Consider the following 15,485-nt stretch of genomic DNA (forward strand, 5'->3'; position numbering starts at 1 on the left):
GTTGCTGTTGCTTCTGCAGTTGCTGCTGCTGCTGCACATCCGTCACCGAGGCGGCTCCAAGGCCACGATTTTGCTGCCAGAACAAAGCCTCCTCAGGGAGAGGGCAAACCTGCTGCTCGGCGTGCTTCTGATCCGGCTCTTTGAGCTGCTGCTGCTGCTGCTGCTGCACAGCTGGCCCTTTAGTCGAAGGCGACTCGGGCATCAATGCTCTGTCAGTCCTCTCCTGCTGATAGGGTCTGTGTTGCTCTTCTAAAGAGGCGTGCGGGTGTACTTCTGCTGTGCGTGCCGCAGGAAATGGTGGCTTAGCGACAATGGACGTAGTCACGGTACCGGTGCGTTTGCTTACGCTTGCCGAAAACGAGGAGCTGAGAGAGACTGCTGCTTCGCTGCAACTCCCCATGAGCAAACCTTCATGCTGGTCCTGCTGAGGGGCTTGCGGTGGGTGTGTCCGCTGCCGTTGATGCTGCTGCTGCAGCTGCTGCTCTTGGTGCTGCCTGCTGGCAGCATCCTCTATGGTGCTGCTTTTGCCGAGCTTTTGCAAAGTCTGATCCTTGCTGAGGAAAAGCGAGGCCCCCTCCCGATCGCGCCCGTCTTCCCAAGCCTTCGCGCTGTCTCTCTGAGCCTCCCCTAATGCTGCTGCAGCGGAGGCTACGATGGCACCATGGGGACGGTCATCCGTAGATCGGGGTTGCACGTGGGAGGGGGGATTTGGGAGAGGGAGGAAAGAAGGAGGACGTGATGGTGGGAACGATGGTGGTATAGCTGCTGCTGCTGGTGCTGCTGCACTTGCCGCTACGCAGCCACCCCCAACCCCTGCCTCCCCGTGTTCGAGCGCGTTGTTCGCAAAAGTCGCTGCATCTTCCCTCCGGATCGCTAGCTGCTCAGCCTCTCCGACTGCCGCTCCTGCTGACCATTGGTGCTGTTGCAGCCGGTGCTGCGCCTCAAGTGTGGGTCCTTGCGCCTCCGTGTCCTCTCTGTTTATCGCCTGCGCGTCTTCGTGCAGCTGAGAGGCCCCTGGAAAGCGCCCTGGATTTTTCCTGTCTTGAGAATCGCTCCTCGAAGTGCCCCTCCCACTGCAGTCTCCTTTTTGCTGCTCCTTTTGCTGCGCGGTTTGCTGCTCGTTTGAGAGCCGCTGGCGAGAGGCAGCTCTTGTTCGAGGGGATCGTCTGGAAGGATCTGCGAGACTTTCCCAGCCGGCCTTTTCCGCAGACACCCCTGGAGAAGACCCTCGCCGCTCAAAGGAGCGGCACTTATTAGCACCCGGTCGTGCCTTGGAAGTTCTTGAAGGCTCCCAGTCACTGTCATCGCGAAAGTGTGAGCCCCCTAGAGACCCCCTCCCCACGGACTGTCTGGAGGCAGAAGGAGCCCGCTCGCTTTTCCCCCCTCCTCCTGCAGGGAGCTGTTGCTGCACCAAGAGGGAGGAAGGACAGTGCGTGTCAGAGATACCTCGCCTCTCGTTAGACCGCCTGCTCCATGGAAGCTGCGAAAATTTACCGCGCGAGCTGCCCGTCCTCAAAGACGCCTCTGATGTGCCCCAGAGGGCACCCCTCTCCCGAGAGCTGTGCCACTCGATAGAGCAGCGTCTACTAGAGGACTGACTCTCAGAAGAGCAAGGTGCTTGCCGGATGGGCTGCCGTCTAGAGACATGGCGATCACCTTCATGCTCTACGGAAGGCCTCCCAGAGGGAGACCTACGGGAAGAGACTCTGTAACGAAGCCACCACTCTGGGGAGTGCCTCCTCGGTAGGCACCACCAGTCGTGAGTACCCCCACCTGTGTATGGAGAATGCCTTCTACTACGAGGACTCCTCGTGCTTCTGTGGCTGTACTCTCTTGTGGGAGTTTTGCTCCTGTGGCTGTACTCTCTTGTGGGAGGTTTGCTCCTGTGGCTGTACTCTCTTGTAGGAGGTTTGCTCCTGTGGCTGTACTCTCTTGTAGGAGGTTTGCTCCTGTGGCTGTACTCTCTTGTGGGAGTTTTGCTCCTGTGGCTGTACTCTCTTGTGGGAGTTTTGCTCCTGTGGCTGTATTCTCTTGTGGGAGTTTTGCTTCTGTGGCTGTACGCTCTTGTGGGAGTTTTGCTCCTGTGGCTGTACCCTCTTGTGGGAGTTTTGCTCCTGTGGCTGTACCCTCTTGTGGGAGTTTTGCTCCTGTGGCTGTACGCTCTTGTGGGAGTTTTGCTCCTGTGGCTGTATTCTCTTGTGGGAGTTTTGCTTCTGTGGCTGTATTCTCTTGCGGGAGTTTTGCTTCTGTGGCTGTATTCTCTTGCGGGAGTTTTGCTCCTGTAGCTGCATTCTCCTCTAAAAGTTTTGCTCCTGTGGCTGTATTCTCCTCTAAAAGTTCTGCTCCTGTTACCCTTTTCTCTTATGGGGCTTCTGCTCCTGTGGCTGTATTCTCTTTCAAAAGTTTTGCTCCTGTTACCGTCTTCTCTTGGACTTCTGCTGCTGTGGCTGTACTCTCCTCTAAAAGGTTTGCTTCTGTGGCTGTCTTCTCTTATGGGAGGTTTGCTCCTGAGGCTGCATTCTCTTCTGAAAGGTTTGCTTCTGTGGCTGTCTTCTCTTAGACTTCTGCTCCTGTGGCGGGGCCATGCGGCTGTTTCTCCGCAGTCGCCCTCCTGGGGAAGACGGCTGTTGTGCACCAATGTGTCAGAGGATGGCACGCTGCTGCTGCCCCCTCTTGCAGCTACAACTGCAGCCGCTGCTGCCGTGACTGCCTCCTCGACTGCCGCTGCAGTGGTTGCTGCGTCAAGCTCTGGTGGTCTCTCCAGGGAGGCAGCGCTGCTCGGGGGCCGCTCGGGGGCCCCGGGGGGTTCCCCCTGACCGTAGGGGCCCCTATAGTCCATATCGAGACGGCTGGAAGCTACAGAGATCGCCGATGTGGCTGCCAGTGCAGCACTGGCTGTTGTGCTGCTGGACGTTTGGTGCAGCTGGTGTCCATAGCATCGAGCACGCCGTACCTCCAGAATTGGAATTCACACACACAGCCAACGGTGCAGAGCAGCCCTGACAAGGGTGGGCTCTCATTTGGATGCTGGCGACGCCTTGGGGGAGTGAGGGCCCTCTGCATGCGCTGGAGCCGAGACGGGGGGCCCCTGAGCCCGCCTCTTTGGGGGCCCCTTCTCCTTATCACTCAAACGCCACAGGGGTGCGACACAAGAATAGAGGCCTCTGGTGTCAACTGGTGGCGTTCCAGTAGTGAAAGCCCAACTGCTCCAGGAACGCGGTACACACAGCTTGGGTATCGAGGGAAGCCTCTGGTGTGCTGCCTCTGCGGCGACGTCCTTCCGTTCGTGCTGCTTTTTGCGTTCGTTTTACAGCACCTCCTGGTGCCTAAGGAATGCAAGAATCATGTTATCTAGTGAAGGCAAGGCCAGAGCGGTCCGGATTCGTACGGCCGCTGACTGGTGGGCCCCCGGGGGTGGGCCCCTCAACATGGGGTCTGCTGACCAGACGAACACAGCCCGTCGGGGGCCCCTGAGCTCTTGCTGCTGCTCTTCCTATCTTTTCCTTTAAGGTCCCTGCACCCTTAGAGCTTCAAAGCAAGGGCTTTTTGCCTGCTGCCTTGCGCGCTTCAGGCCTAAGGGTAGGTCAAAAAACGCCCGCGACTGGCACTGTACGGGTTCCCTACGCGTGGACACGGAGGGCGTCTCCTTGCCGTTGTGCTGCAAGGCGAGCCTTTAATGAAAGCGGCCTATGAATGCCCTGAGAAACAGTTCGGCGTGTGTTAATCTAGGTATGTGTAAGGAAAAGAGGTTTTGGACCTCAATAAACCTCCCAAGTGTTAGCAGCAGCAACTGCCCATGCAGCGCTGGTGGCCACCGCTAGTCCGGCGGCAGCAGCAGGAACAGGCGTAGCAAGTATCCCCAGCACGACATTGCAGATGCTTGTTTCTTCCCTTTTTTCCTTTTCACTGTGTTTTGCCTCTATTCTTTGTTATTACCTGCCTTCGAGGTGAAATATCGAGGTGGTAGAAATGCTCGGGGGAGTTGCATCGACGTGCGCGTCGAGCTGCTGCTGCCGTTCTTGGTACGGTCGGTGCCATTGTTCTGTGCGTTGCTACTGCGAGTCCCCCCTCTGCCTCATCTATTGAGGAATATTTCTCCCAGTCACTCCCCCATTGGTGATCAGCTGGGCCGGCGTGCTGCCCCCTCCTTGTGACCTTGCTTTTCGAGGGTCCCGTTGTCTGTGAGCGTCCTTCCCGACAACGGCGACGGCGAGTGCAAGAGTTTATCCCTTCATCAGAGCAACAGTAGACACCACGCGGATATGCTGGCATTTGCCGGCTCGCCTGCAGCGTAGGTGGCTTGCACCCCAGCGAGTGGAGTGTTTTCATGGCCTGGCTGGTGTGGTTCGTTTGTTCTAGCTGCTCCCTTTTCCCTTCCACTCTTCCTTTCACGCGCTTCGCTGCGCTTTCCCAGGCTGCGCCTCCCCAGCACACTGTCTAGCCGTGACACACCACTGCTTTACACCCAGCCCCTTCGCGAAAAAATCTACCACAGCAGCAGCGCACAGCCCAGCCCCTCGGGAAAATGGGCTTAGGTGGCCGTCGCCACTCGAGTGACGAGCCGGAGGTGCCGGAGGTTGTGGGGCCTCTGTGGTATGGTGTGTGGGTATTGGGGTTGGTGGGAGTCGGGGTGTCCATTGCTGCGATGTGCCTGCCCGACTGGCGCGTCAGCCAGGCCATAGAGTTCCGGTATATGTTTAGGAGTAATGAACAGTATCAAAACTACCAGCAGACGAAGTGGGGCCTCTACAACATCTCCTTCGATGGGGGCCGTTCTATGGTGTCTTGGAGTGACCGCCTCACGACGAGCGAAGAGGCCATCACCAATGCAGTCCGCTTAGGCCAGCAGCAAACCACAAATGCGCAGTACCAGTCGTGGGCTGCACAGTGCCCCGCCGCCTGCCAGGATGCTCTGACGACGCGCCTCTCCTGCTACAAACGGATTTCCACAGTCAACACGCTTCTTCTCGGTATCCTCGCTCTCGGAGGAACGCTCACCCTTATCGGAATCGGCTGGTTCTTCCTCTTTGGAAAGATGGCCTACCTTATGATTGGTTGCTGGTTTGTGGCAGGCCTCCTCACCTTTGGTGCCCTAGGATACTGGGTTTGGGAAACAGACACTTGCTGGAACATGATCATTCTTTCTCAACAGTTTCCCCTCCCCAAATTCTCCACCGCCTTCTACCTCATGATCATCGGCTCCTCCCTCTACATTGTCACGACAATCGTCGGTTTTTTGGCAGAACTACTCGACAGGGCCTCTGAAAAACAGCAGAAAGACTTGCTCAAACAGCAGGCACTCATGGAGGGCATTGGAGGACCAGATGCCTTCGCTCCGGGCATGGGAGGACCGCAAGGGATGGGCCCCGGCATGATGGGGGCCCCTGGAATGATGGGGGGCCCCCCCGGGATGATGGGGCCTCCAGGGATGATGGGGCCTCCAGGGATGATGGGGCCCCAAAGTATGGGAGGACCAATGGGCAGACCGAGCGTCGTAGGGGGGCCCATGGCACCCGGAATGGCCCCAGGAATGGGCCGAGGTCTCCCTATGGGGGCCCGCCCGGGTATGATGGGAGCCCCTGGGATGGGGGGCCCCCCCGGGATGGGGGGCCCTCCCGGGATGGGGGGCCCTCCCGGGATGGGGGGCCCTCCCGGGATGGGGGGTGCACCCGGCAAGGGGGGGCCCTCGGGGATGATGGGCATGCCAGGAGGCGCACCACAAATGCAGAGGCCTCCCATGTAGGAGGGCCTTAAAAGTGGCGGTGCAGCTGGCCAAAGTGCAGGAAGGGGGCGCGGCCCCTCATGCCGGGAAGTTGCTGCAGACGCAGGGGCATCTGTACAAGCTCCCCAGGAGGAGAAGTGCAGCAGTGGCAGAACGGCCGTGGCACCACAGCGAAAATCTCCCGCAGGGCAGCGGCATGGCCACAGCAACTGCAAAGCAGCAACCGGGAGTAGCAACGAATGCAACCTACAGGAGAAAACCCTTACCTTCAGGTAACTATTAGTGGAGGCGCAGGTCTCTTGGTCATGGTTCAGGTACTTCGGCATCAAAGCTCTGAAGCAGCAACCGCAAGCAAGGTGTGCAGGCAGTTAGCGGCTGCCACTGCTGGCTCTCTTCGTTTGCTGCTATCGCAGCTTAAAGAGCCATTTGTTCCGTGTCTCTGAAGGTCTTGTCCCCAAGAGAGCATTTGTGCCAACAGCGGCAGGTGCAGCAGCAGCTACGGGGGTGATAACAGCAACCGCAGGTGTGGACATCCATCGGTGTGATTTAGGGAGAGCTGCTTCGTCACCGTAAATGTGGCAGTTGCGGCGAGCGAGGACTGGTGCTGCAGCGGCTTATGCTGCATTTGTCATAGCGGTTGCTTGGTGAGGCTCTTGGTGACGCACCTCGCGCTGCCTCATCTGGCCTTTTAGCAGCTTCATGTGAGGAAAGCCCTGTGTGTAGAAGGGGCCCTCTACGGGAGGCGTTACCTAACGTGTTTTGTTAGAGGCTCTTTGTAGCTGCTCCCCATATGGAAGCCTTAGCAATTGCCGCCAGCGGCTTTAGCTGTAGGAGAGCTTCGCTCATTGCAGCAGTAGCAGCTCTCTTGCTGGGGTACCAGCGCTGCTAGTAGCTGCGGGAAGTAATGGGCTGGCGCTTCAGGTGGTTTGCTTGAGAGAGGTTGCAGGGAGGGCGGCTTGGGGTCTATCTATTCTGGCAGTGCTAAGCCATTGTTTCCCATTTGCGGCATTTAACGAAGGTGCAGCAGCTGCTGCTGCAGTTGTAAAGTAAAAGAGGTCGAGTGGGCATCTGCAGATGTGGGTTAGCATAAGACCTCTAGAAGCACGTATGGGGGGAGTCGCGCGCGTAGCAGTCTCAGTAGGTGCTGCTATTGCACCAGGACAACAGTAGGGACCAAAGCATGAGTTGCGCCTGAAGCATGTGGAGTGGGGAAAGGAGTTACACTGGCAGCTACTCATTGGCTCCATTGACGCCTCGACAATGCCACAAAGGGGGGAGTTGAAGGAGGTTGGGAAAGTGCGTCAGCTCAGGAGTAGAAAGCACGCCAGCGGAATAGTAGTAGAAGCTGCACAAAAGCAAGCCAGTCTACGAAGTGTACACCACCTGGCAAATGCCAAAGATCGGGGGGAAGCCGGCACTTTCGTTCACTGGAAAGCTTCCAGTGCGCTGCCCATATGGGCAGGCAGCTGCGCCTGTATTGCCAGCTAGTGTTGCGGCAACCCGCACATTTCCTCAACGTGCGATCTAGGGCGGGGTGCCTAAGGCTGTGCAAAAAAATGTTTGTGTCGGCGTTGAAGGATGTGTGTGCCTGCCAGCAGCGAGAACCTAATGCTACTTCTAGCAGAAGCTAGTTGTCGGCGTAGCTGTGTACGCTAAAACATCACGGATGAACTCGCGGGGGGAGGAAGGCGGGGAGCGGGGGGGAGAAAATTGAAATAGGTGGACATCTGCAGGATTAGCAAAGATTGTTTTTAGCAGCACTAGCATTGGTAGTCGAGCTAGCAGCGGTAGAAGTAGCGTTGACGGTACGAGAGCAGTATAACGATAGTGTAGCTTCGCTGTAGTGCAACATTAAATCGTAGGTGGTGTTAGATTTTGACAAGAGGGTCTGACATCTCTTCCGTGTCCAGTACCTGTGCTGCAATATTGGGGGGATGGCCTGCAGTGCATTGACCCTTGAGAACCTTATGCAGACAGCTGCAGCTACTAAAGCCGTATCAGCATCAGCAGCTACCCCTGTGCCTACAAATTTCAAGCCAATCTGCAGTTGCACCTGCAAATACGGACGTCTTTGCGTCAGTAACGACAAGCACTCCTGAAAGCAGTTAGGGCTGCGACTCCAGGCAACAGAAAGAGGCGACAGTGCATTGCAGCAGCAGCTACAGCAGTAGAAGCAAATCCAAAAACGAATCCCCCGCACGCATTCCATGCGGAAAAATCAGTGTTTGGTGCGGGACTGCGCCTTAGCGGCTTTCGCCCTTGCGGCATCTGCCAGCAACTGAACAGTCTTAACGCGTTTCTGGCCCTTTCTGAGCTCTTTGATGGCTTCTGCATTCGTCAAGCCAGTTCGTCTCTTTTGAGCTCTTTCTACCTTTTGGGCCTTGTTCTTTGCTTGCAGATGCTCCTGCCTGTCTCTTGCCTGCTGCAGTGTCAGCTCTCCGGAGTCTATGCGCTTTCGCAGCTGCTTCTGTCTCTGCTCCTTCTTACGACGCCGTTCTGCGCGCCGCTCTTCTTGCGTGGTTTCCTCTGCCGTCTTCCTCGTTTCCGGGAGACTGCCCTTGTTGCCGCTTCTATCCACCGGGACAAATACAGGCACGGCCTCTTCTACTCTCACTGCAGCAGGAGCACCCTTGCCTTCAGCGGAGCCAGCCAGGGCAGCAACAGGGCGCGGTACAAACTGTGCATTTGTTAAGGCGTCGCACTTATACATTACCTCCCCAAAGAGCTCTAAAAGCTGCCGCTTCTCAGCATCCAACTGCTGTTGCTGCTGCGAGGGGGCCCCCAGCAACTTCTCCTGATACTCCCTGGCGTAAAGGTCCCCAAGTCCTTCCGCAGGCTTCTGCATATTCAGCTCCTCTTCCGCTGCAGCCGCCGCGGCTGCGCCAGCCTTGTTGCTGCCCGCGCCGCTCGGCTTGTTAGGTAGTGCTTTCCGCTGCACGTCATCAAAGAGGGCCTCCTCTATTCGCCCCTTTACGATCCGCTCAATAAACGTGCTGATAGCAACAGCTGAGCCAGAGGCTCCCGCCGCCGCTGCCGCCACAGTCTCCTCGTCCCCGTCATCTTCGCCTAAACGCAAGTCTTGGTGCTGCAGCAGCAGTTGCTGCTGCTGCGGCTGTGCAGGAAAGGGAACTGTCAGGTCCTCTAATTCCAGCAGCGCGTCTTTCGATCTGTGCCTGCCCCAGGCCTCGCCAGTAAACTCCCAGCTCTTAGGCGCTACCAACTCGTCCTCCAGAGCTTCTACTCTGGACGCCAGCGCAGCAAGAGAGTCATCTCCCCCCGCCACCCCTGCAGCTGCTCTAGCCGTCGAGCCATCTGAGCCTGCGCGCACCTTACGCCTGTTTGGAGGCGTTGCTGCAACAGCTGCAGCCATGGGAGCCTCATCAACTTCGCTGCTACTGCCGCAACTGCCCTCCTGCTCCTCCTCCTCCCGCTTGCGGCGACATCTGCGCTGCTCCCGCCTCTCTCTATCTTCTTCTTCCATAAGAGCTTGAAGCCGGTCCAACTCCTTTTCAAGGCGCCGATCCTCCGCATCCAGAGGACCCTCAGAAGCAAAGCCCTTAAGCTCCCCCTCGACCTCTTCTGACTCTTCTGCTGTCTCAACATCCCTGATCTCATTTTCGCTGCTCCTGCAGTGCTCACGCAGTCGGCGCTTGGATTGCTCTTTACCCTTAGACTCGCTATAAAAGGCCTCATAACTAATAGCACCACCACCGCCCTTGGCAGAGGGGTCTATCCCTTCGTAGAGCAGCAAATCTGCTGCTGCAGCTTCTTCGTCATCTAGCTCGCTTTCCTCCTCGTCATCGAGCTGCTGCTGCAGACGCTGCCGTTGCAGACGCTGCTGCTGCTGCTTATTCTGTTTCTTTTCCTCTTGCTCTGCCTCCTCCACAAAGCGGTGCATCGCCTCGAGAGAGAAGAACTCGTCTTCCAACTGGTGCTGCTTAGGCTTCTTGCTGCGGTCCCGCTGCGCCTTCTCGTGTTCTCTGCCCTCAATCTCGTCTAGCAAATCGTCTGCTTCTGCAGAGGCAGCATCATCATCCTCGGCGTCACTCTCTGACGCTGGTCCTTCTGTACCCTCCTCTCCCTCTACTTCCTCCTCTACTTCTTCCTCTATTTCTTCCTCTTCAGCGCTTTTTTCTTCTCCTTCCTCCTCTACTTCTTCCTCTACTTCTTCCTCTTCAGCGCTTTTCTCTTCTCCTTCCTCTTCTTCCTCTACTTCTTCCTCTTCAGCACTTTTTTCTTCTCCTGCCTCCTCTTCTTCCTCTTCTTCTTCCGTTCCCTCGTCGCCTGACTGCAGCTCCCCTCGCGCTTCGCTGCCGTCTGTTTCTTCCTCAGCAGAGGCACCTCCCATCACTGAGGCCTCTCCTTCATCCTCTTCGCTTTCCGCTGCTGACTCGGACTCGAACCTGTGGGTGCCAGCATGAAGGAGCGACAAGGCTTCGGGGTTGAAGATGCACCGCTGCAATTCTTGTTGCCGCTTCTGCTGCTGCTGCTGCAGTCGCTTGTCTGCGGGAGCACTCACACGGGCCCCCCTGCGTCTCTTGCTCCCGGACAGGTCGTTTTCCGAAGGCATCCCTTCGCCAGTGTTAGTGAGGCCCCACACCTGACGCAGCTTCCTCAGACGCTTCCTCGCTCTGCGGATGCAACGAGTGGCTTCTCCATCGAGCAACTCCCATACTTGCTGCAAGTTCAGCTGCTGCTGCTGCAAGTCGCCTTGAGCTTCGGCATTCGTGCCTGAAAGAGCCGCCTTCTCTAAGGCCCGCAACTGGTCTAGATAAGTCTCCTGCTGCGCAGCAGCAGCAGCAGCAGCAGCAGCAGCAGCACGAGGCCCCCTTAGGCGCTGCGAGGAGGCCCCTTCTACGGCTGCAGCGAGCTCCCTCAGTCGAGAGACGCACAAGGCCAAAGCCCTCCCCTGGTTCGTTGCTGCTGCTTCCTGACGCAACAACTCTCCTGGGGCCTCTTGCAGCGCCTCAAGCCACATCTCTACTTCCTCCAGATGCCGCCTCTCCCCCTCGCCTGCCGACGGCGGGGGGCCCTCCGCCGCATCTGCTGCTGCCGCGGGTGCCATCCAAGTCGCTACCTATCTACGAGAGAGAGAGAGAGCACGACAGGGTCGAGACAGCACACAATGCAGCGCACTCGGTTACTCGCCAGCTCACACGCTCTACTGCCCCCTGATATACAGTGAAAGCTCGACAAGCCGTGGGCGTTCTGGCTGCTCCGTTGCTGGAGTGTTGCTGCGCTGTTGCTGCGCCGTTGCTCTCCTTGCTGTACTGCTGATGGGGCCCTCGCTGCCTTAGCCGTCCGATCTCCCACAGTCGCCGCTGCGTTCGCTGCTGCCGCGGCGCGCCGCAACGAAACGCATTAATTAACAAAACGGACGGACACTGGAAGGCTTCAGGAAGTTAATTGCTTGTAGAGCAGCCCGAAGACCCCCGGGATCCCCGCAGCCCTAGCGATGGCCCCACGCGTTGCGACTGTTGCATGGGAATATTGGAAGACCGTGACAAGGTGTTGTCATTGCACAGTTGACGAGGAAAGATGAGGCTGGACACAGCTTTAAATGCCATCCGATGCCAGAATGTAGAGAACGGACTGAGGAAGCAGAGCACGCCTGCAGGACGCATGCTTCACATCAAGGCGGCCACCTGCGTGCGCGATTCTTGCGATGCCCTGGCGCAAGGGTTTCTCTCGCCTTCTTTTTGCTGAGATGCCCGGAAGAAGTCAGTTTTTAAACCTCTTGGATGAAACGCACGCCCCTCAAGCAGGCAGGGGTTGAGGGATGACAATCACAGGGCCTTCTCAGGGGGCTGCGATGCCCGTAAGCAGATTCCTTAGGGCAACGTACACCGCGTACTTTGAGTCTTGCCTTGAAGTCTCCTTCCACAGTTGTAGCTGCTGGGTGCGATGCACCTCGAACATCCCTTTGTCTGCCGGCGGACGGGTCAATAGCGTTTCGTCCCCCCAGAAGGTCGCAGATCACCACAGGAGAAAAGGTTCTCCTGGAAAAGTCCACGAGCCACTGTCTATGCATTAGGGGCACATCCCACCACTTTTAAATGCTGTAGAAGCGACTCGATATGGAGCTGCGCCGCGCTCGGCGACGCGTGAACACTTGGCCGCTGCACTAGCTCTGTTGAACTTGGCATCAAAAAGAATGGGCTCTTGCGTTTGTCTGCCCCTATGTATCAGTGCAGAAAGACGACTGTACGTTTAGCTTTTTACCAGAAGACGCAGTTCTACGGGCGTCCGCACTTGATGCTTCCTGCACAAGTAGCTTTCAATGCTCGCGATGCTCAGAAGCTGAATCTGCGTTCACCGTAGCGGACCCTATTTCCTCATGTCGGATAATACGAGGGGTGCGGGCAGGAGAAGGCAGATAGTCTTGAAAGAAGCACTCAATCACTTTCAATCCAGTTCGTGAGATGCCAGTTTAGTGGCTCGCAACGAAGACTTTAGATGGAGCGTGACACCATACAGGCGCTATACCTAGCACAAGGCTGTGGGCCTGCGTCACACCCGCGGCTTTCCCGTTTTAAAACTGCAAATCTGTCGGTGCTGTAAACACCGCCCAAAGCCAAAAGGACTCTTCCCCCTGTGCGCAGCCGTGGCTGGCGCTATCTCTAAGAGCCACGAAGGAGCTCCCAAAACTCCGCATATGGCCCAACGCTTTATGACGCCCCCCCATACTCCGCATCATTTTACGACCCAATGTGGGAACGCGTCTACCGTCTTTTATCCACCGCCGGCGAACGCTGGAAATTCTAAACCAGTCAAACACGAATAGACACGAACGGGCCCCCACGTGGGGGCCTCTTCCCCCACGTTCCCAACCAGCTCTCAGGCCGTTTGGACCGACCCCCTTGAACCGATCCAGAAGCCCTTGTAGGTCTCTACGCAGTGCTAGCTAGTTCTTGGTGTAGAATACCTACGCCGACGGCATGAGTGGTTGCTCACAGGGAGAATCCCAGAACTTCAGGCCTAGGACGGTCAGTGCTCTCTGCGCCGCAGCGGCAAACTTCAGCAGTGTGAGACCAACAACAGCTGCAGCTGCCGCTACTGCACCCTCTGCAGAGCTTGTTGCCTCCCCCGTCCCACTACAGCGCTGCACGGACGGCAAAGCAGCCCTGGCATAATCTATGTAGTGCTGGAGCGACCTGATCAGGAGGCCTGTTTATATGACAGACTTGAATAAAGTTCGATGCTAAGTGGATATGCAGCAACTGCCGCAGATGAGAGAGCTACAGTCCCGAGGGTGGCAGTACGGGCCTCGGTGTCTTCATCAAAGGGACAATTATTCTCTTTAGGTCTAGCTGCTGCACTTCAGCGGCAAAAACGCATCGCAATACGGCCTACGCTTGCTGGACCTGCTGCTGTTGCTGTCGCCGCCCCTGGTACAGATGATGCGACACACACCAGCGGGGAAGGCAACGTTTCCGACGGTCTCAAGCAAAAAATTGCACGCCCGTTCGTCACAGCAAGGGAAAGCCAACAGGTACCACTGCAACATCAACCTGCTGCTGTTGTTGCCGCACGGCTCATTAATTGCTTGTTTGCATGTACATCCCCAAAGTGAGGCGGCAGCAGCCGCAGCTGTCGACGAATCTACGAGCTCGTGGAGTTTCTGGGCTGCAGCAGGTAGACACTGGCTGCAGCGGCAGAAACTTTAAGACTTGCTGCGTTGAATATGAGCCTGTGAAGGCAGAAGGCGCATCAGAGGCTCGCTGTAATGAGCTAAGTGCGCGTTCTGTGTACAGGGGCAATACGGCAAAGAGAGGAACTAACTGCATCCAGCAATCCAAACCTCCTGACGCAGCTACCGCGAAAGGCACATTGCGTGTAGAAGCAGCAGGACACACGACCGAAGGCCTGCTGTGCGGGGGAAGGCCAGCCCAAGCAGCAGCAGCATCTCAGTCAGTGCAACAGCAGTAGAAGCACATGCATGCGCACCTCGAGCAGAGCTTCCCTGTTGCAAGACAGGAAGCGCTTCAAGATGCCCTTCCCGTCTTTCGCCTCTGACTGAAGCAAGGCCGTCAGCAGCAACTCTACTTCCTCCCCCGAGAGGGGGTGAGCCAGCTGCGCACCGGGCAGCAAACACACTGCAGGAGTAGCACATATTGCAAGCGCGGCAGCTGAACGGAGAGACAGGTTTGCAGCAGCGCGGTGTCGGTGGGTGGCTTGCAGCAGAGGCAGAGATGCAACAACAGAGCGTGCTCAAAAAGAGAGTATAGCCACACCTCATTTGTGCGAAAGAGGTTGAGCGCAGCAGCAGTCCTAGGATCCGCCACTGCGGCAGCGGCTTGTTGCTTTATGACCGCACTGTTCGATTCGGTCCCCTTAGCCGTCTCCCCAGTGTTTCTGCATCCACAGCAGCAGCAGGGGAAGCAGCAATGCATGACGAGACGCCAACAGCCACCAAGAGAGAGAGAGAGACAGAAAGAGAGAAAGAAAGAAAGCGAGAAAGAGGAAGATGGGGAGGTAAAAGCGGCGGCAGCCTTGTTTTCAGCGGAGCTCGAAGGCTCGCAAGTGTTCCTGCCGAGGCTGCCTTGCTGACGCCTTTGCAGTTGGTGCTGTCTTAGCCAGTGCTTACTGAACCAAAGCCTTAAGAAGCTGGTAAATGCTGCCGGTGTAGTCGAGGAGGAGAGAAGCTCCGCTGCCCGCGGCATCTGCTCCGGTGATGTACTTCTGCAGAGGAGTGCAACCACCGCTCTCCTGCTGCTGTTGCATCAGCTGCTGCTGTAGTGACGCACACCCAAACGCGAAGGGGTCGAACTGCCTGAGTCCGCATGCACACAATAAAATGCTGCTGCTGCCAACCCCATTGCCGCACAGGCTCTTAGAAGAGATGCATTCAACGCAGTGCCTCGAGCTGACGGTTGCTGCCCGCTAGCGGAGCCAACTGCAGAGATGCAGCTGCATATTGGACGCAGGAAATGTGCGCTGCGGGATCCGGCGAGAAAAAGAAAAGGGCATGGCAATTTTTTTCCAACAAGAGCAACGATAAAGACGGTGTAGGAGAACAACACCGAAATAATAGGATGCATGCACATCCATGTGATGCATGCATGCGATGGTGCACTTGACGCACGAGACGTCCAGGAAGGTGGAGAGCAACTGGGAGATTCCCATGCAGCATATGTCTAATAAGCAGCTCGGCGTTGGGGAGGGCAGCTTCGCTGCAGCCTTTCCAACTGCTCGCAGCACCGCCTGCAGGACCCGCAAGCAACTGCCGCATGAAACTGGAGCCTCTCATCTGCAGAAGGCCTCTCTGCCTCGCCACCAACCCCGGTTGCTATCGCTCAAAAGCCGCTTAGAGGTGATGCTCGACAAGCAGTCTGCGAAAATCAGCTCTTACATGTCCTTGCTGAACAAGGGAGGGGATAGGCCACCGCTGGAGTTCGAGCACTGCAGCAACTAAGGGCTGCAGCAACGCCGCGTTGTAGTACACCCGGAGCCGCAGCTCGCTTGCACTGCTGCTGCTGCCACTGCAGGGAAGACTGGCGTTGCTCTCCTGCCGACTGTACAGTGCAGTGTCCTCATCATCAACAGGGGAGGCGGATACCGCTACGCCTGAGTGTAGCCTGCTGGCGCTCGCGTTGGGCAAGGGCTTAGGGCCTGAACTGCTGCTGCTGCTCGCGGCAGCGACGGCAACCATCGAGCTGGACTTGTGATGCAGCAGTGCGCCAATGTGCTGCAGCAGCACGTCTCCGACATTGCTCAGGGCATACACCCGCTGGAGGTACAGACTCAGACGCCGCTCGTCTTC

The 15,485-nt window shown here is 57.2% G+C and overlaps 1 protein-coding gene across 1 annotated transcript; it reads right to left on the reverse strand.

Annotated features, from left to right (window-relative positions):
* Window positions 1-42: 42 nt before the first annotated feature.
* On the reverse strand, window positions 43-10,787 carry LOC113146638 (trichohyalin-like). The gene is made up of 2 exons (XM_026334628.1): window positions 7,960-10,787; window positions 43-163 (listed from the first exon to the last, which is right to left on the reverse strand). The coding sequence occupies exons 1-2, from the start codon at window positions 10,785-10,787 to the stop codon at window positions 43-45; spliced, it is 2,949 nt and encodes a 982-aa protein (XP_026190413.1).
* Window positions 10,788-15,485: the final 4,698 nt, after the last annotated feature.

Source organism: Cyclospora cayetanensis, unplaced genomic scaffold (genome assembly GCF_002999335.1).
Source record: "Cyclospora cayetanensis isolate NF1_C8 unplaced genomic scaffold, CcayRef3 CcayRef3_contig_46, whole genome shotgun sequence".
NCBI classification, from domain to species: Eukaryota; Apicomplexa; class Conoidasida; order Eucoccidiorida; family Eimeriidae; genus Cyclospora; species Cyclospora cayetanensis.

What these genes read in the sequence shown, in the direction of transcription:
- LOC113146638 (XM_026334628.1), bottom strand. Translation starts at nt 10,787, where the DNA reads ATGGCACCCGCGGCAGCAGCAGATGCGGCGGAGGGCCCCCCGCCGTCG. An exon ending in GCGAAAGCCGCTAAGGCGCA is followed by an intron (nt 164 to 7,959) that starts GTCCCGCACCAA and finishes CCAGCTGTGCAG; the next exon opens with CAGCAGCAGCAGCAGCAGCT.